Source organism: Idiotropiscis lumnitzeri, chromosome 15, assembly GCF_059441095.1.
Source record: "Idiotropiscis lumnitzeri isolate Australia: NSW breed Sydney's pygmy pipehorse chromosome 15, RoL_Ilum_1.0, whole genome shotgun sequence".
NCBI classification, from domain to species: domain Eukaryota; kingdom Metazoa; phylum Chordata; class Actinopteri; order Syngnathiformes; family Syngnathidae; genus Idiotropiscis; species Idiotropiscis lumnitzeri.
The window spans coordinates 1,982,588-2,003,119 of NC_142405.1; the positions used below are offsets into that span (position 1 = coordinate 1,982,588).

The 20,532-nt window shown below is 45.7% G+C and overlaps 2 protein-coding genes across 10 annotated transcripts; both read left to right on the forward strand.

The window, feature by feature from the left end:
• Positions 1-169: 169 nt before the first annotated feature.
• Positions 170-4,527, forward strand: LOC148322107 (cytochrome P450 2K1-like). Of its 2 annotated transcripts, XM_088317329.1 has the most exons (9): positions 170-388; positions 960-1,122; positions 2,328-2,477; positions 2,592-2,752; positions 2,858-3,037; positions 3,342-3,480; positions 3,561-3,745; positions 3,837-3,978; positions 4,042-4,527. In XM_088317329.1, the coding sequence occupies exons 1-9, from the start codon at positions 188-190 to the stop codon at positions 4,227-4,229; spliced, it is 1,509 nt and encodes a 502-aa protein (XP_088173455.1). In that variant the 5' UTR covers positions 170-187; the 3' UTR covers positions 4,230-4,527. The 2 variants fall into 2 exon arrangements, with proteins under 2 accessions (XP_088173455.1, XP_088173454.1); XM_088317328.1 differs by having other exon boundaries at positions 2,328-2,752.
• Positions 4,528-4,858: 331 nt separating this feature from the next.
• On the forward strand, positions 4,859-20,265 carry sun1b (Sad1 and UNC84 domain containing 1b). Of its 8 annotated transcripts, none has more exons than XM_088317322.1 (23): positions 8,136-8,285; positions 8,631-8,728; positions 13,351-13,533; positions 13,726-13,967; positions 14,100-14,363; positions 14,445-14,582; positions 14,829-14,948; positions 15,240-15,323; positions 15,873-15,983; positions 16,060-16,179; positions 16,262-16,355; positions 16,461-16,519; positions 16,848-17,002; positions 17,090-17,341; positions 17,419-17,511; positions 17,651-17,742; positions 17,826-17,970; positions 18,407-18,721; positions 18,873-18,957; positions 19,216-19,331; positions 19,403-19,570; positions 19,649-19,741; positions 20,024-20,265. In XM_088317322.1, exons 1-23 carry the CDS (start codon positions 8,274-8,276, stop codon positions 20,138-20,140), a joined length of 3,156 nt encoding a protein of 1,051 aa, XP_088173448.1. In that variant the 5' UTR covers positions 8,136-8,273; the 3' UTR covers positions 20,141-20,265. The 8 variants fall into 8 exon arrangements, with proteins under 8 accessions (XP_088173452.1, XP_088173446.1, XP_088173448.1 ...); XM_088317323.1 differs by having other exon boundaries at positions 14,832-14,948; XM_088317326.1 differs by lacking the exons at positions 8,136-8,285; positions 8,631-8,728 and adding an exon at positions 4,859-5,038.
• The last annotated feature ends 267 nt before the right edge of the window (positions 20,266-20,532 follow it).

Sequence of the window (20,532 nt, forward strand, 5' to 3'; positions counted from 1 at the left end):
TTGGTTGCTTGTGTGCTTGCATGACCTTTGTAAACCGCCCCCTCCCCCTGTTTGAATTTATTACTGATTTGTTGCACTAGCTCCTAAAACACACCCATTGCGATTGTCGAACTTGACAGCTCCTCCTTCAACTTTTTTTTACCGTGCACCCGAGATTGTGTTTGTTTGAGTTGGTGGCTGCTCGAAGATGTTTGAAGAACTCCTGCAGGCTCATTTTTTGCTCTCCTTGTCATCGGCCTTGGCATGCTTGCTGCTCGGCCGCCTTCTCTACACCCGCTTGAGCTTGCGAAGCAAGCGCAGGTTGGAACCTCCGGGGCCCAGACCGCTTCCCCTGCTCGGTAACCTGCTTCAGTTGGATCTCAAGAGACAGCACGAGTCATTTTTCAGTGTGAGGGTCTCTTTCGTTCTTTCTTTCTGTCTAGCCAGTGCGTTTGACTGTATTGTCTTAAATTGCCAATGTAATGAAACTTGTTTGTCTGGTTTTATTGAATTCCAGCACTTTAAAGGAGAATAAGGAAGCTACAAAAACTTTTTATTGGTTACCTTCATTTTAATTGGGATTATTGTATGTTTTAATAAATCACTATATTATAAAACGCTACTTTTTGTATTTAAAAAAAAATCTCACTGTCAAAGACATCTTGAGAAGCCAAGAATGTTAAAATAAATTGGTGCCAGATGTAAAAACAAAATTTAGGACATACACAAAATTACAGAGAATAACCGCAATTCTTTTGAGGACCTTCTCTCAGGCAGAGATTTAGAGTTAGTTCCTTTACAGTATAACGCATGTGAGCAAAGAGCAGAGTTTACCTTTGGGACAATAAAGTATGCCGTCCTGAACTCAACTGAACTGTCAACAGAGTCATTCCACATTTGGTAAACAGTTGACAGCCTTTGGATTGGGAAGCAGTGAAAAGAGGAATTAAATTTCAATTGAACTCAACTTTTTTTGGCAGCTGTCCAAAATTCATGGACCGGTTTTCACCCTCTACTTGGGACCCAAGAAAGTGGTGGTCCTGGCCGGAAGCAAGACCGTCAAAGAGGCTCTCATCAACCATGCCGAGGAGTTCGGAGAGAGAGAAATGAATCCGCTCTTCTACGATTTCAACCAAGGACATGGTAATGAAAATCTTAAATTTCCATCCATCATGGCTATAATATTACACAAGTGAAAATGGACTTGAACCATTGGAGTGTGATTGCACAACAACTGCGCCTCAATTTATTTGTTTTTAAAGAGAAACATTGGTTGTACAATTACGTTAATACTTTGTATAAGGACTTTCTTGAGGTTTTACACTCAATCCCACAAAGAATTTCAAGACAGTCTTGAATCCTCGTTATGCGAGCTGTGACATTTTGCGGCCAGTTCATCGCACGGTGGCGCTGTTACGCAAAGCCGCATTCATGTGAATTTTCTCACCCACGTTCGTCTCAATGCGCTGTACATAACTAAACTAAACTAAATAAATAAAAATAACACAGCGTTTGACAACTTTACCCGCATTTAAATGTGCCTAGATTGAAATTGTACACGCAACGAGGACATTCGAAGTTTCGCTGGATCTTTTCAATTCACGTGATTGCCGAGAGGTCTGCTTCTTTTCTAGAACTTCTGAACTGCTAAACACAGAATTATAAAACTTTGTCAAAGCTATATTCGACTAGTGCGGGCTCCGCTATTACTTTTGCAACTAATCCACCACTAGGTGGCACTGTTAGTAAACCAAAGTTGTATCGCACACAGGTTCAGTCAAAAGTCCAAGTCGTCACTCGATCAACATATCGTTCGCCACTACTCAAGACTCGAAATAAACGTTTTGGCAAATACAAATTCACATTGTGCACCTTAATAAAGCACATTGAATAGCAAAATTGAGTATCTGAGATTTTTATTTTTTTCCCGCTAACTTAACAACAGAGTTTGATGCTCGCAAGTTAACGTTTACTCCGCCTACACGCGGGTGCCACTTCCGCCACACATGCTAGCTAGCTAGCAACGTGCTATAGGTGGCTACTATCAAAATCGTATCAGAAGCGTTGTGGAATTGCCACTAAGAATAAGAACAGCCTCCATGGAGACAAATAAATTACACTTCAAGAAGGGGTGACAAGTAGCAGTGCTAATTGCTAAAATAATTTAAAAGAGTGACATGTAATCGGAAAAGACAGGAATTAAGTGCTTGTGTGAGCCAACATTTAACAGCAAAATAAAACTCAATTTTATAAAAGAAAATGATCAGAAATAATACTACACATACAAACATGACCTTAAACTGGAAAAGGTTTTGAGCCCAGTTGAAACAGTTGCCGCTTGCTTCCAGGTATTATATTTGCCAACGGGGATTCATGGAAGGAAATGAGACGGTTCACCTTGTCAACGTTGAGAGATTTCGGGATGGGCAAAAGGCTCAGTGAGGAGAAAATCACGGAGGAGTGTCAGTTTCTCTTTGAGGAATTTGAGAAACACAAAGGTATAGAAAGCACAATTAAATTGTTGAAACACACTTTTGAAACACATTGTGAATGTGTCACGGGGGAACATTGTAATGAAAACCTTACGATGGTTTCATTTTTATTTCTCACAGGTGACGCTTTTGACAACGCAATGAGTATTAGCTACGCTGCTTCCAATATTATCTCGGCGATCATGTTCGGAAAGAGGTTTGAATATGATGACAAGGTTTTCCAAGAGATGATAGCGAGAGACCACGAGACCATCTATTTGTCTGGAACGGCTGTGATCGTGGTACCTCAAATATTACTACTACTTTAAAAAGTTCGATTTAGAATGCACATCACTATCGCCGCCGCCCAAATAACAATAAGTATTTTTATTTTTTCTCTTTGACAGTTATACAATATGTTCCCCTGGCTGGGCCCTTATCTCAAAACATGGAAGACTTTGATGCAGAACGTGGAAATTACCAAGCAGCATGCAAGAAACATCATAGCCGAGCTGAAAAAGACGCTCAACCCGGATGTTTGTAGAGGCTTTGTTGATGTTTTCTGCTCACGGATGAACGATCTCGAGGTAAGGCGCTATATTATAATTGAAATTTCGTGACGTGTAAGGTCAAGCATTATGATTATTTACTTATTAGATAATAATCCTCAAAAAAGGCCTTAACCTCAGGAAATAGAACATCATTTTCGGGTCAGCAGGCCGGCCAGGCCGATGCAGTCGAGGCAGCAGCATCCAAGGGTGGAGTTTGGATGACTGGACTGCCTCATCGATTGCTATGGCCTGGCTTCTCTTAGTGAGCCGTGACATTTTGCAGCTGATTTTGTATGTTGTATATGTTGAGGTTCCAACAGATGTTTTTTCTTTCCTGCAGCACGAAACCCAGAAGCTGCACTACCACGACGAAAATCTGATCAACAGTGTTTTGAATTTGTTCGGAGCGGGCACCGACACCACAGCCAACACGCTTGGCTGGAGTCTGCTTTTCATGGCCAAGTATCCTCACATTCAAGGTGCCCATCATGATAGTCGTGCTCGAGTTCTTACAGGCTAGAGATTCATTCACATTTTTTTTATCAAATCTCCCGTGCAGATCAAGTCCATGAGGAGCTGAGCAGGGTGGTTGGAGACAGACGGGTCCAAACGGAGGACCGCAAGGACCTGCCTTTTGTCAACGCCGTCATCCACGAGACGCAGCGGCTGGCAAACATCGTCCCCATGTCCATCATGCACCAAACCAGTCGCGACGTCACCTTTCAAGGATACTTCATCCAAAAGGTGTGCTTCCTTTTTTGGGACCGTGACAGAGTTGCTTTGTTGGGGAGCAACATGTAAGCACCGCTTTACATTTCCACTTTTTCACCCAAAGGGGACCACCGTCCTCCCTCTGCTGACTTCCGTCCTCCTCGATGAGAGCGAATGGGAGACGCCAAATTCCTTTAACCCTTCGCACTTCCTGGATGAGGAGGGTCACTTCGTCAAGAGGGATGCCTTCTTGCCCTTCTCTGCAGGTGCTCTCAGCGTACGGACAGTCTTGAACGTTTCCAGACGTTTGACGCGCGTCATCTTCGCAGGTCGCAGGGCGTGTCTGGGCGAGGGCCTGGCCCGGATGGAGCTCTTCCTCTTCTTCACGTCCCTCCTCCAGCACTTCCGCTTCACTCCTCCGCCTGGGATTTCTGAAGACGAGCTGGATTTGAAGCCCTTGGTGGGCTTCACCCTCCGTCCCATGCCTCACCGGTTGTGTGCCATTAGGCGTCACTGAGATTTTGATCTAATTTCAATCCATTTAATTTTTAACCATTGTGAAAAAAAATAACCAATATTACGCTATCTTACTGAGCAGTTTGACGGGAGTGAATATATTTTTTCAGTGAACGACAGAGGATACGTCTGCCAGCCTCAAATAAATCATATCAAATATCTTATACTTGGTAATGATGTGATATAATCTGTAATTGTTATCTATAAAAATAGTCTAGACAATGTGTTAATGTATTTTATAGACTTGGGAGTTGTGTAATAAATTCAATATTAAAATGAGCTTCAGCTGATGTAATTCATCCATTTTCTATAGCAGTTGTCTTCATTCAGGTGGTGGATAAGGTGAAGCCGATGTCAAATCACTTTGGACGAGAGGTGGGGTAAACCCTGGACTGGTTGCCGGACATTTAAAGGACACAAATAGACAAACGATCATTCACACAATTTTTTTAATTTAAATTGAAATGGAAATAAAAATAACGTGGCAAAGGAAACAAAGTGCATTAAAACGCATGAACGAATAAGCCTCGTGTTGTTGTAATTCCGGCGTGTTCCAGCGAGTGGTGCTCTCGCACGTTTGCACTCGTGGTCTTGTTTTATGGTGCCACGCGCGTGACACGGGGTGTCTCGCTTCCAACGGAAAATGTGGGCGCGTGCGTGAGAGTCGAACGTTAGTGTTTGTACCAGTACTCAGTCGAACAGTTCTGTGTTGATGGGAGTGTCATTCACAAACCTTTGCCGGATTTGGGCCAAAACCGGACTACCGGGATAAAAGAGGAATTATCGCCAAGCACTCGGGGGAGTCGACTTGTGAGTACTTAATTCTTTCTGTTTGAAGTAGGCTCACCTGCGCCGTCAGGACTTGATGCTTTATAATTTTAAGCCTGGCTCGCTCAAAATGTTCGGCTCAGTTTTACGTTGTTCATATTCAATGTTATTTGAGGACTTAATGCCAAAATGACAGTTGTTCGTTTAAATGACTGCCACGTTTGGTTGCCTTGAATGTGCTCGACTTTTAAGTTTGTCAAGCTAATTGCGAGTTGAACGCAATGTGTTTTTTTTTTGACAAACGTTTGTTCAAAGCGTGGGAAATGACTTCAGGGGCAAATGGATATTTGTACTATAATTGGCTTTTGAGCCTGCGAAAATGTCGTTACGAGAAACGGGCTGGACGGGAACTATCTTGATGCTTTCATCTTTGAGCAGTAAAGCAAGCGCGCGTTTCTGCCTGTTTCTGACGTCACCTACTTGGAGTGTTAGTACAGTTGTACAGTACAGAGTACCAAGTAATCACACTTGACTACACACCGATACTGAACACTGATACCACTGAACTTTTGAAGCATACTGTTGAACGTAATGAACATCACGACTCTGAACACAGATCATTTCTTTCTTTCCGATGCACATTTCGCCTATGTGTCAAACGCCCGCAGTGTATTTAATAAACAACTAAAAGTGAATCAGGACTGCGGGTATTCTTGCTGAGATGTTAAGCAGGATCCAACACGGAACCTTTATGGGTGATGTCTTGAACTAAGTTGTGCTGGTAAAAAAGTAAAAAAAAATACTTTACAAAAATGATAAATTATTTGTTCGGGCCTACCCGCGGATGAAATAGTGAAGCATGTGGGTGGCAAAGGGGCTTTCGCCCCGTTTTTCATTCAAGTCAGGACTGCCACTGGGCCCGGCTCATGTCAACTCACAATGGAGCGATTATCTTAGCAAGTGTAACTCTGCCTGCTGCGTGATTGAACGCCGCAAGTGTGAAACCGAACGCAACTTGGTCCGAGCGAATGCCGCCAAATGTAACTGTACGCCGGCGAGCGCGGTGCAGCCTCGGCAGCTGTCAGTCGCACATTGGCTCCTCCAATGGATTTAAAGCGGCGGTGCCGAGTGGGAGGATCAGCCGCACAGCATCACAGCAGCCATCCTTTTGGCTTTGTCCGTCCGGGAAGCCATTTTGGAAACAACAACACACACTCACTCACTTCAGTGTCCCAACTTTCGATCGTGTCCGGGAGCACAGCGTCGCGCCACAAACCAAAACGACGCTTTGGGTTCCGTTTTTTTTCTTTTCGGGAATTTCGCCGGTGGAGATTTTACGCGTCGACAGTCAACTGTGGATTTTGTCCGTTTGGGGATCGCTGTAGGATGATGATGATGATACCGAACATGGATTCGCAGTACACGGGCAAGTTACGGCACGGTAACGTGCAAAACGCCGTGAGAACAAGCACGATAGCGTCTTAACTTTTAAACAAATATGAATAAAATCCTCGCTCCAAAATGAGCTTATTAAACATCCAAATCTCGGCATGGAAATAGAATTGCGCTGCACAACCTCTGTGATTGGAAGTCAGCGTGTCTCGTCCCAAAAAAAAAAAAAAAAAACGTCTCTAAATTTAGCACGGCGGGAATGTAACGGACTTGCATGTCGCCGTTTGCAGCTGGTCGAATCGCTTCGAGTGCTGTCGCCGTTTTGACGCTTGGTGCGCTGTCGTTGTTGAGGCCACCTGCTGGCTCGCAGGTGGTTTGGCGTAAAGGGGCGAGCAAAGCTGACGTACAGAGCAGACACACAACACTTGACAGTGTGTCGGCGTGCTGCACGTTTATGTTCAACACAAGTGCGAGGGTGCGTGTGTGGCTCTGTGAGAGAGAGAGTGAGAAAGAATGTGCACTGTTTAACCTGTCTCTTTATGGTGTCGAGGGTTTGCAAAGCTGCAAAATCTGCAATTTGGGGAGCTTTATGTGCATGCTGCAATATTTGTGTTGTGCTTTGGTTGGCACGGGAAGAAGTCGTTTTAGTTGCAGCATTAGATTGTCTGGGGGAAAAAGAGCAAATCTTGGCTTTTGGATCTTTGCTCGAGCTTATCCCTCTTTTCGGCTCAAGGGGTCCCGATTTGAAACAATTATGAGATGAGACTTGAGCGTTGGGATTTCAGGATTCAGCCATCTGTTTGTTTGCGATTTGTGTCAACACAAAATGAAAATCTCCAAGAAAGCGTGAGTAAAAAACAAACCAAAAAAACTTTATTGTGAGGAAGATTGGTTTACATTGTGTCAAAAGGAATACGAACACAGAAATAGAACATTTTTTTGTAACTGAAAATAATGTCCATCTGGCCCTGTCTCCAAAAATGTGAACATGAGACTTTAAGTGTAATGTTTTAAAACTTGTGCATTATATTTCTCAGCTAAAGGTGAAAAACAGTACTCGTTGAGCTTGACCTGTTTTCGTAAATCACCTTGGATTAAAATTCCAAGCTAACAAAGCGTGTCCACCACAAAAGAAACAACTGAGAGCCACAACCCGACAGTTCTTGTTGTTGCTGTTACACTTCCGACCTGTAGGTGGCGCATGTAATTCAACTTGTTGCTTAGTGTCAAAACAAATGAAAAAAATAACAGCAACTTCTCCACTGTCTGTGTCTAAGCCAAACAACAACGCTAACAAAAGGCATTGTGGCCTGACGGGTGTTAATTATGCAACAAATCACAACTAAACTATATTTGATCACTTCTGGAGTGGCCGATTGATCCTCGTTTTCATCATTGAAATTATTACGTTAATATTTTCTGACTAAAATCTTAAGTCACGTATGTCAGTTAAGGTGACTGAAAACAACAAGTTTGTGTGAACACCCCCTTTGACTTGGTGAGCTCATTTACTTTTTGCAGCTTTAAATTAAAACATGTCTCAGGGGACAAATGGAATTTCTATGCCTCTCGTGCAGTTAGTGACAAATTCTTGGCTATAATCAATTGTGTTCACCCAGCTTGTGAATGCAGGTTCCTCTGTGAGAAGAGCAACTTCCTTGGCCAGTGTTTTCCCGCCCGTTTGCCTGAAAGAAAAAAAAAAAAAACCTCGGCCCCACCCCTTGGTTTCATAACATTCTCTTCCCTGTGTGCGGAGCTCGCACAAGTAGTTGCTTCATCCCGGAGACGGCATCGAGGAAGTAAGAGGATCTGCTCGCCTGTGAGTCGCTACCAGAAGGGACACAACCGTTTTTCATTTTGGTCAACGGGGGCGGCCGGCGGCAACATGCAGGAAGAGGTTAGAACAGGCACAATCACAGTGTCATTGTTGTTCCTGGTCAAAGAGTGTGTCGGGCCTACTTGAGCTGTCGTTCTTCCTGACGTTATTGAACAGAAACGACAGAGCGACTGCAGCGATTGTACCGGACTTTGTTTTTGTATCCAGGCAGCAACTTTATCTGCGCCGTTTTGTATGTAAAGTCTATCCAGGGGTTCATTTTTTTGGTTTAAAACAAAAGAGACAGGCTGAACGGGGCCGTGCGTTTGTGGTGTGCGTGTGTTTGCATGGAAGCGAGTTTGTGCTAATCTCCTTGCACCGTGTCAGCGTGGGCTGACCCGATCCCTTGCATCCTGACTCTTGCAGTCTAAACAAAGAAGAATAACCATGGATTTTTCCCAACTGCACACATACACGCCGCCACAGTGTGCTCCAGAGAACACCGGCTATACCTACTCCCTCAGGTGAGACCTCTGACATGTGCGAGCGCGGGTACAACGGAAGAACTTGTTGCCGATCAAGTCGAGCCGCTCCGCTCGGGCCGCTGTTTATTCAGTCGTGAAGCTATTTGGAGAGGAAACATTCCGTCGGCTATCGGCGTTGCGTTTGGGTTTTATCTGACTTTGACAGATTAGAAACTTCCACAAATTCCCTTCGCTGAAAAGCTTCCGGGGTTTCTGGTTTTGATGGGTTTTGTGGTCTTTGTTTGTGGTTCTGCCCTGTTATTTCATGACCTCTGTTAAGTAAGAAAGCACAACCTCGAGAAGTTGTTTTTCGTGGTGCGAAAATAAAATAAAATTGCCACCATTCGCTCCCTTCTGGTGGAACAAATAGTCGAGCTAACCTGCTACAGGATAACAACTCGCTCACCCCCCCTTGAGATAAATCATTATCAGGTTTGTTTGTGCAAAGTGACAACCCGGGCAGGTAGCCATTTTGAATATGTCCGGTAGACTTGCCTTGAAACAAGCTAACGGTGTTCCTTTTGAAACTATTAATGAACCTCGCCGTCTCACACGTGGCCCTGATCCGGGATTAGACAAACCGTTTCTGCACTTTCTGCTGCTGCCAAAATGGAGACCAGAACATGATAAAGTACTGCATTATTTTTTTTTAAGGCAAAAACAGTTTGTGTCTGGTTGAGAAGGACAAACTCGAAACAGAATTTTTTCAAAAGACCCGCTGTTATGTGGCTGCGTCTCGATTTGCATTTCCTACTGCGGCCGTTGTGTTCATATGCGTCTCCCGCCGTGACTGCAACATAAATGTGTACCGTTCAGTCCGAGACCGTTGGGCCATCTGTTCAAAGACGTCGAAAGAACGGTGACCCGTTTATGGCGCTGAATCGTCGGGCGGCAGGACCACCAAGTCGTCAAATCTCCTCTGACGACATTGTCGTCGACTGGCAAATAGGAGTTGTTAATAAATCGAACGTCCAAAGTCTGGAAGCTTCTATTTGATCTTTGGGAGGCCGGGACATTTGCAAGCTTTATTGAAAGTGTCTCTTTCTGGTCGAGTGACAAAACTGTCACACCCCGTCGTGCGCACCCCTGCCCCTCCCCATGCAGAGTGGAGCAGGGGTGCGCACTGATGCACTCACGGTTACTCTTCATATTTGATGATGCTGGAAGTGGGTCAGTGGGGCCTCCGCTGCGTGTTTTTCTTTTCTCCAAGAGAGGACGGACGGTTGTCAGTACTTAAAATTGCAGTCAGAAAAAAAGCCAGTCAGTATTTTGCTAAAAAAAAAAAAAGTTTTCTGAGTAAATAAAATCCTATTGCAAAAAGCTGCATTTCGATTCCCCGCCCCCCCCAGTGAGTCCTCACGTCTTGTGCGAATGTGATCTTGTCAATATCCAAGTCATGCTTGGCGCGGCGACGGACGGCGAGGAATGCAACCCAAACAGTCGCGTCTCTGTGCGCGTATGTGCGCGTGTGTGTGCGATTGCATTACCACCGGCAGTTGCGGCCCGTGCCGCTTTCACCAACCGACATTTGGCCTCATGGCATGCGGCGTGTTCGTCACAAATCAGCCACGACGGCGATCGAAGGAAAATCAGGCAGAGAAAACCGAAAAGTCTGTGGGATGGAATGATGGAAATTTGTGCCAAATTGTCCCCGCCCAGTCCGAGCTGGATGGCAATTCAGCAACCCTCCAAATTAAGTCTCTCCTTTCGCAAATGCGCGTAAACGCGACTCTCTGGATCTCAACGGGGATTTTGCTCTCAGTCTTGAGAAGCAAGAATTGCTCGACGTGCTCTTCTCATCTTGTCCCAGTTCGCCGCAGAATGCTTTCAAACATGCTTTTCGTTTCTGTGTACGCCATGTTTGTCATTTTTGCATGGGCGGCATTTTCGGAGATGCCATCAATGTGATTCAATCACTGAAATGAGGCCAATTCAATTCATCTTTGCATGAAGAGCAACTTTGTTTTAGCACCGCTTCTGAGGCAACACTGGAGTTGAATTTCTGAGTCTGGTTGTTCTAATTCCAACCCTGTTTTTTTTTTTTTTTTTTTGTCACGTGAAATCATTTGTTCCACGTTCAAACTTTTGCATGAATAAAGTGTTGCATGAGCTGTGAATCATATTTTAATGTTCAATTGTGATGCAAGTGTGAAATCTGAATTGTATGCATTGTACGTGATGTGAAATCATGGCAATGTTTTTTTTTTTTTTTTAATTTGATTTCCCACCCAATATGCGACGAAGGCAGCATGTGAGTGGGTGTTACGTCCATTTCATGGCAGCAAACCAACTTGTATTGTTTTGGTGCTAATCGCCCGCTTGTTGTCTTTCTCATGGGAGGATTGAACTCATTGTTTGAGCCGAGTGGACGAGCTGGTTTTGCTGCTGTCGTTTATGCAACTGCGGGTGGTTAATTTACAAACCGACTGAATCGACTGCACTGTTAGATGTTTAATTTGTTCAGTGAACAAGTTCTTAACTCACTTTAGTGTCATATCCAATCAGCTTTGCCCATTGAAATGAGTTGAGACAATAACGAAATATTGCACTGTGATGCTCCATTAGATCTTTTCAAATTGGAAAATTCATGATTTTATTCCAACACATGATCCTGATACAATGTAAGACAAAGATAATGACCCCCCAAAAATTGCGAAGCGCTTCTGTGTTGTATTATTACATAAGAGAACATTTTTGCTTTTCCCTGCTCCTTGTGAGTGTTCTCATTTAGCATTTGTGAGTTTGTCCCATTTAATTTGTGACTGTGGCTCTCCTTGCCCACATGCACGGTGCCTAAAAGTGTTTATTTTTTCTGACATGGGGCTTGCTCAAAGATTTTGTAGGCACGTCTAAATTTGAAACTCAGCATGAAATTTGCCAAGTTGTGATGAGGCGCTCGCAAGTCAAGACACCACTTTATTGTCTTCTGAAACAAAAAAAGTAACTCTACTGATTTCCTAATGGACCGTTCAGAAAGCTTTGTGGTTCGTAACGTCCTGTTTCGCTCTCCATCTCATTCCTGAGTAAAGCCAACAAGTCAAGTCCGTCTGCTCAGTCGTGTGCGTGTGTGACGCAAGACAACCGGCAGTGCCCACTGCGTGTGGGAAGGGTATCAAAACCTGGCGTTATGCAAGGAGAGATTCCTGGAAGCCGATTGTCCGGTTGCGAGCATCTTTGAAGTCTGTGCTGGGTGTCTGTCCTTCTTCTCTTGCTTCTAAAATCGCAATTTCTATTTTTATCACTGATGTGGGCTGTCTGAGCCCCCTGAGAGCGAGCGGCCGACATGTTGATATGGAGGCGCGGAACAGGTGGAAAACAATTACTTGCTGGCCGTCGCGTGCAGTCAGGTGACCAACGAGTTGCTTGATCGAAAGCATCTCACTTGAGGATCGGGTGCCTGCTTATCTGCAGTTTTGTGCTACCCTCATATTTGTACGCAACTATCTTTGGTACGTGAGCCGTATACGTTTGTTGACGCTGCAAGCAGCATGCTGAGTAAACACGAAAGCACATAATTGGATGGAGGAGGTGTGTAATCCTCAGGCTTTAGATCGGGACGTGCACTCGTGCACTCATTGGCCACACAGCTGACGCTGTCTCCCACTTGATATTTTGATTTACGAATCAAAAACAAAAACAAAACTACTTTGTGTCAATCAAAAGTGAGCCTGATCTTAAATGCTCACATTTTAATAATAATATTTTAATAATATTTAATTTATTGGAGCCAAAGCATGCCTCCTTGTTTATTCCATAAAAGTTGTATCGAGGCAACCGGACACAGTTGGAGACGTTTCACACGTAATCCGTTAAGGTTTCCTCAGTTTTAAATGTTACATGTCGAGTAGTGATAGACTGATTACCGGCCGGGCTGATTATTATGAGATGAAAAAAAAAGCTTTCACATTTTGTATATCACTAAAGTTTGTTTAATAAACATGTGCTGAACGCCATTTAAACTAAGTCAAGTTTATCGGCCTCCGTGACCACTAATGATCGTTATCGGTATTGGCCCTGAAAAAAGCATGCCGATCTGTCACTAATGTCGAGTCCTCCAAGAGGTCCGGTGGCCTCAATCGAACTTAGACGGTGATTTGGATGAATTTGCTCAGAGATGCTTGCTTGTTTTGCTCTTGTGGCACGTCTGTTTTGGAGAAAATTAATTGTAATCTTGGTCGTGCATCCAGATTCTTTCCGATGCAACAACTAGAGCGTTTGTTTGTGTTGGCGTGTGTGCCTCCCGCGCTGTGCCAGGGGGGTGTGGCCCTGTGACTCAGCGCAGCGTGTTCCGTGGCATCCATCACATGACAACGTCCACGCTGCCTTTTGGATCAGTGCACGCCGCTTTGCTTTTGTTGGTCAATTGGCGAGCTTTGAGGATGTCAGTTATACCGCCAAGCGAACACGCTTCCGACTCTGTTGTCTTGTTTTTTTCCATTTTGTTGTGCGGGTGACTCACTTCCTGTTGGGAAAACTGCCAGCTGCAGTGAACGATGCCGCCACAGCCAATGCTGTCTGTCCCGGGTCCGTTTGGGTTTAGTCAGTCAAAAGGAAGGCTTCTCCGAAGTGCAGGCTGTGTCCTCATTTCTTTTTCTCTTGTGCTTGTCTTCTGGTTTTGCCAGTTCCAGCTACTCTACAGCAGCGTTAGAGTTTGAGAAGGAGCACCAGATTGCTCCGGTGTACGAGTCGCCCAGGATGTCACGGCGGAGCCTACGTCTGCAAACTTTTGCCGGTCACCATGGCAACGACAGCCTTACGGACCACACCCAGAGCCAGAGCAGCTATAACACCCGGAAAGAGTCGCGGTGAGTGTTTTCATACCTGCATGCTGGTACCGCTTTGGTCAAGTTACTGCAAAGGTAAAGCCAGGCTGGAATGACTTTAAAATAGATATATATATTTTTCTTTTTAATATTTGTTCCCTCCCTTTTCTTGAACAGCAAAAATATAAGTTTATTTATACAACATACCCTAATAATATTTTTTTTTTCTTCCAGGACGCTGCATAGCAGAAAGCTGCAGTCCGGCTCCAACATATCTTTGTCCCTGAGCCAAGCTGGCACGCCGAGGAAGAACCTGAGCTTCTCCGCCGTCGGCACTCCGATCAACAGCAGCACCAGGTTGGACGAAAGCAACGCTGCGATTGATGCCGGCCTGCACGCGACCGCCACGGACCAGGCTCACCTGAGACAGCGCACCATCACTACCAGCACAACCACGACTGTCGACGGCATCTGGGGTCAGTTCGCAAAATGACAGATGAACGTGTCACAGTTATCGTATTACTGAGACGCTAATTAAAAATTGAGTCGAAAGCATATCACGGTGGTGTCATTTGTTGAAATACACGTTGTCGCGTGTCGCCCATCAGGCAGGACGTCCCACAGCAACCAAAGTTCGTCAAACGTCAACGGCGACGTCAGCGCTTCCAAGTCCCACGTGACGCTCGCCAACGGCTACGTCTGTAAAGACTGCTCCTACCATTCGCAAATGAATGACTCGCTCATCACGCACTCGTCGCCGACGCCGTCATCGCCATCGTCGCACGCTGAAGAGTGCACGGACGGCCTCACCTACTCGCTGTCACCTTTCACCAATATTTACTCCAGAGACCGGAGTCGGAAGAGCAAGACAGGTGCGGAAAAAGAAACTTGCATAAAAGACACTGCGAGAAAGTTGATTTATTACGTTGCAATATTTTGTTTTCCCTCATCAGGTGTCCTCACGTCAGCGTCAAATACGTGCGTGCGCGTGAGCAAAAAAGTCCTGGCTCCGTTTGTGTCCATCTTCACGATGCTCTACAGCAGTGTACTCGGACTGCACACACGAACCACGAGCGGCACGCAAGGAAGAGGTAGACGCATTTTGGATCACTGATTGTTGCTTCGACGAGGACCACCTCCAAATATTGGCCCTCTGGTTTGAACGTTTAATTCAGTGATTCTCTCATTTACCACTAGAGGGAGCCTCTTGCCATTAATGAGACGAAATCATAACCAACACTTTCCTTAATCATATTTTTACTGTGATTTCTTTTTTTTCTTGTCCCTCTTGCTGCTGCTGCGTGTGTTTTGACTAAGTCTCGGTCGCTTGCTTCCAGCAGGCGTCTTTGCGTCATGTACGGACTCCTTGAGACAAACGGCGTCCTCCAGTTTGTCCCAAATGTGGCTACTCAAGCGCAGGGTGATGGGCGACAAGTCTCAGGACTCTCAAGTACAAGGTAACACCCCTTGGTGAACACAAGGTCCTCTTCGTCCCGCCCTCTTGACTTCTGCTGCGCCTCCGTTTCTCTTTTGAGTGTCATCATAAGATGACTTGGAAAATCGAGCGTGTTGTGTTCAAGGACTCACACCTAATTTGAAAGTAGGTTAAAAGATAGTTCAAGGAGGAAAGTACGTTCGATACATTTGTGATTTATTGCATTTTTCAGGGACTTTTTTTTTTTAATTGTCCTTTCATTCATTTTGTTTTTTTCATTGTGACATTCAAATGAGCTTTTTGTGCGTTTCAGCTCACTCGAGTTATTGTGGGAGCATCAATGTCAAAGATCTGGTGACAGAAGACGCATCACATCTCAATCTCAATGGTTCCCTATGTAAGCACGCACACACGCATGCGCCGCCTTTGTCTGCTGATCGACAGAGTTAATGTGACCCGCGTGACCTTCGTCTGGATCATTCTGCAGAGGTTGTGTGAACCGCTTTGACTGCTCAGCAACTTGTTGACTCATTAGTGATAAATGACGAGTTTAGCCGACGCCGTGCTCACCGCCAAGTCATATCGTTGGGACCCCCAAAGTCAAACCCAATACGCCACCTGCTCGCGTTTGATATTTAAAAATTGAATCTGAAGAATCACTCCAAATGCTTCCTGACTTCCATTTGTCCCAAATCTCAGCAAAAGTGCTTTCACTTTAACAAACAAGTGTTGCGTTTGTTGTCAACAAGATGTGTTGCGTTCAAAGCAGCTCGTGCAATTCGCATGCATTTATTTTGTGCTTTTCAAAACATACTTTTATTTTTGCTGGTTTACTAGTTCATTTTTTTCCCACATCTTTTGTAAATTCATGCATGTTTTTATTTAGTATTTTTTATTTTTTTTGTGCGTGCTTTCATTTTGCTCGCCGTGGTTTTGCTGCACGCAGGTGATGACTGTAAAGGGAAGCAGTACTCTGAGACAAACACCGTCCTCCTCACGCAGTCGTCCAGGTCCTGGCGCCTGGCGGGGGCGCTGTGGAGCCTTCTGGCTTACACAGGTTGACCGGCGTTCCTCTTTGCCGAGACGACGATGACGCTGATGGCGCGGCGACTAATGGCTGCTTCCGTTTCCAGGTTACTGCCTCCTCCAGCCGGGTCATTATGTGGCGAGAGGCGCTAAAGCTTTGGGCTCGGGCGTCGGGACGCTGACACAGAGACTGCTCACACTGCTGTGGACGATCCTCGCCGCTCCAGGTTGGTCACGTGTCGTCTCGCCACTCTGGCATCTTGTCGGTTCTGACGTTCCGATGATGTTTTGATGTCAACCCGGCCGCAGTGAAGGCAGGCCGGGGTCTGTTGTGGTTTCTTGCCAGTGGTTGGTACCATCTTGCGTCCCTCATGTCGCTACTCAACGTCTTCTTTCTTACACGGTAAGAGCACCATCGTCACGATCATCTCGATTTTTCACTCTTGATCTTTCGAAATGAATGTCTGTTCTTGTCACTTTGCCTAATTTGCCGACGTATGACTTGTAGATGTCTTCCCAAACTCTGGAAGCTCCTCCTGCTTTTTCTGCCGCTGCTGCTCCTTTTAGGTGAGTTGTTCAAAGCCTCCCTCGGGATCGCTGACAAAAATTCAACACACAATTTGGAAGGGGCTTTTTAGAATCTGCATGACAATGCTTCGGGCAAAGAAGCTTTGTCAGAAAGGAGCCAATCAACTTATTTACAAATTTTTTCATTCATCAAAAAACGCTGCAAATCAGAAGCTGCGTTCCGCCAATATTTCTCTCTTGAGTGCAAAACTTATACAAACACTGCAGCGTGTTTCATTTGTTCCGTGACCAAGCAAACTCCAAATATTGAGAAGGCAACTTTTTCCAAATGGTTGAGCTCTAGTATTGAACTTTTGTTGTCATCCAGCTTGGTGGCTGTGGGGTCCGTCCGCTGCTGTCCTGCTTGGCTACCTTCCAGCCATAAACCTCACCGAGTGGCGGACGTCCGCGCCCATCACAGACCAGTCCAACTCGATGCCAGCCTCCGCTCCAGTTTCAGAATATCCTCATGGACAGATGCCGGTATGTCGACAAATTATTCACCAGCATGAATTGTCCTCTAAATGTATCCCCTGGTGTGTTTTTTTTTTTTTCTCTCTCTGGCCTCAGCCAACCGCAGTTCCGAGTTTGGACTTGAAACGCCTTGAAGCTCTGGAGCACCGGCTAGATCTGCTGCGGCAGCAAGTCCAGCAGAGTGACGAGAAGCAGGAGGAGCATTACTCGGACATAATGGCTCTGTACACCACCCTGAAGGAAAAAGTCAACGGGGAGACTCTGGGATTGTTGGTGTCGTCGCTGCTGGAGCAAAGGCTGGGCGTGCTGAGAGGAGAGTTGAAAAAGGACCGTGCTCTCAGAGAGCAGGTAACGTAACGCACATGATGTTGCTGTTGTGACTTGAAGAGTCGTGTTGCTTACAAGGTCAGTTGGCATCCCTGCAGAGCCAAGAGCAGCTGAAAGCGCTTCAAGGGAGTCAAACGACACGCTTGGCGGAGTTGGAATTGCTGCTCGGCGCTCTGACTGCCAAGACTGAGGTACGCTCCTGTCGAAGGTCCAAGGAGGCACCCTCGGTTTCTGCCCCGATGGCTGCGTTTCATTCAATTGTTGCATATTTACAACGAGCAGCTTTTTTGCTGCAATTGATCGTTTGTCGTTAATTTTCCTGCGTTGTAGGAGGTGCAGCAGAAGCAGCAGCAATATGAACTGGACAAAGAGAAAATGGAAGAAGTCGTCGTTGCTCCAGCAAGAGACACGCCTCCTTCCAGGTTCCAACACACATTATTTTATTCGGATGAAATGATTTAGTTTGGTAGGAGAAGCGCTAATGTGGGTTGCCTTGTTGCCGCAGTGTGGGAGTGAAGCAGGAGGAGCACGACGCGTTGCAGGCTGAGCTGCACAGACTTGAGCTGGACTTGGGGAGAGTCCGGCAAGACCTGCAGGGCGTCATGGGGTGCAAGGGCAAGTGTGAGCGGTTGGACTCGCTGCAGGAGACGGTGAGACGAAACGACCGCACACATGCATGTCGGATAGTCAGACAGGGTGGTCTGGCCATGAAATTATTATTTTTTTTATTATTTGCGTAAATTGACATTGCATCTCAATTTGCTCAGTAATTTATTTCATGAACCCCCTCTACTGTGGAGGTTGGGGACTTGAAAATTGATACCAAGTGCCACAAGATGGCAGCAAAGCACTTAGAACAGATGCACCCTGCATGGACACAATTTTGAAAGACGTTACATATGACCATACAGTAGTTGGGTGCATTATTTTAAAACAAGCACCTGAGAAGTTCCATTTTAATTAGGGCCTGACCCATATGATTATTTTTTTTGGGCTGATCCCTACTCTGATATACAATTCTGATTTAACAGCAGATTAAAAAAAATAAATAAAAACTCTATTTTCTTGTCATGATCTTCTCTGCAGATGTCGTCTCAGGTTTCCTCCCAAGTACGGAAGGAGTTACAAGCGCTGTTTTTCGGCAGCGGCTCGTCCGGAGACGGACACGGCGAGTTGCCCGAGTCTCTGATCGTGTGGCTGTCCCGGCGCTACGCGAGCACGCCTGACCTGCGGGCGTCGCTGGCCGCACTGGAGCGCAGCATCCTGAGCAACGTTTCCCGACAGCTGGAGTTGAACCGCGTTCAGACGCTCAGCGACGCCGAGTCCAAGGCCACGTCCATCGTCGGCACGGTGACCGGCACGGTGCAGAGCGCTGCGTCTGCAGAGTGCCTGTCAGAACAGGTAGTTTGTCCTCAAAATGAGCGACTGTGGAACTTCCGGAAGTCGACCAGTGTCATGAAACAAATGTTGTCAAACTTTGGAGCTTGCGCTGTCATTTGAAATTTTTTTTTTTTATGGGTTGTTGATTAATTTTGTGTGTTCTTTGTCTCAGCAAGTCAAATTAATTGCCCAGAATGTGCTGAAGCTCTACTCGCAAGACAAGACCGGTCTGGTGGACTATGCCCTGGAGTCTGGAGGTAAGAAAGAAAAAATATCCCTCACATGCAGATTCCAACAGCCTGTAAGGAGTTAACACTCAACGGATTAGCTTGCTAGCGACCCGTACCGCTACCGTACTCTGGCTCTTATGGAATGAGCACATCGGATGTCTCTGTAACGTCGATTCGCGATGGTGTACATGCGACATGCATGGTGTCGATGCTTTCTGATCCTCTAAAGCCATCCTAATACATCGGAACCCCAAAGCATTTTTATTCCAAAATGTGTGTATTCAGGCGGCAGCATCCTCAGCACTCGCTGCTCAGAGACGCACGAGACCAAGACGGCCCTCATGAGTCTGTTCGGGCTCCCGCTCTGGTACTTCTCCCAGTCCCCTCGCGTTGTCATCCAGGTGGGTCGCACGTGGCGATGTCAGAAGCCCAAAGGATATTTTAGTAACGCTCACGATTGGACTCCCATCAGCCTGACGTGTACCCGGGCAACTGTTGGGCGTTCAAAGGCACGCAAGGTTACCTCGTGATCCGGCTCTCCATGAGAATCCGGCCCACGTCCTTCTGCTTGGAACACATTCCCAAAGTGCTGTCCCCTACTGGGAACATCAGCAGTGCCCCTCGCGACTTCACTGTCTTTGTAAGAAATATTCAGTATATTTAAAAAAGAAACATGGTGAGGTGAGTGATTTTCTTTCTTTTGTCGTACTCCCTGCAGGGTCTGGATGACGAGTACCAAGAAGAAGGCGAGTTGCTTGGTCACTACACCTACCAGGAAGATGGAGAATCACTGCAAATCTTCCCTGTTAAGGTCATTTCAATTTGACAAATTGGTTTAGAGTTGGGCTGTGCGATTAATTGGTTCTTTTTTTTTTGTGTCATCAAGAAAAACGTTGACATGTAAAAGCAGTCATTTGTGGCAATGGTATGGAGAATTTGAGCTAAAAAAAATAAATAAATAAATAAAAAATATGCAATAGCCATTTTGAAGTGTTTGTGAAGGGAGAAGAGAAATGTAGACTTGATTATTGTTATTCTGACAAAGTCCCAGTTTGTTGTAGTCAAACCATGTTGGCCGCTTTTTACCTTCCAGGAGCCCACGGAGAAGACTTTCCAAATCATGGAGTTGCGGGTGCTGTCCAACTGGGGACATCCCGACTACACTTGCTTGTATCGCTTTCGAGTCCACGGCGAGCCACGGCCTGAGTGAACCAACCAACGCTTTACACAAACACACGAGAGAAATAACAAAGACATCTGTACATACCGCAAAGGCGCTCCTGGATGGTTGCAATTAAGAGAGAAAATGCTACAAGGTATGGATTGTTGGGGGGGGGGAAACATAGCAGGTGGACTGGATGGTGTTTTTCTTTTTTTTTTGTGTGTGCTGAAAGACTGACTGACTTTTTAGGACACGAACTGAAGTCCAAATCTCTTTATTTCCTAAGACACTTCTTGCACTGAATGAACTCACGAGGGCACAAGACTCAGAAAGCAACCGAAAATGGTTCACTCCTGCATCCTTGTCGTTTGAGCTTTTTTTTTTTTTTTTAATCCCCTCCTCAACCTCCCGTTTTTCTTTGTCTGGTCATCGTGCGCCGT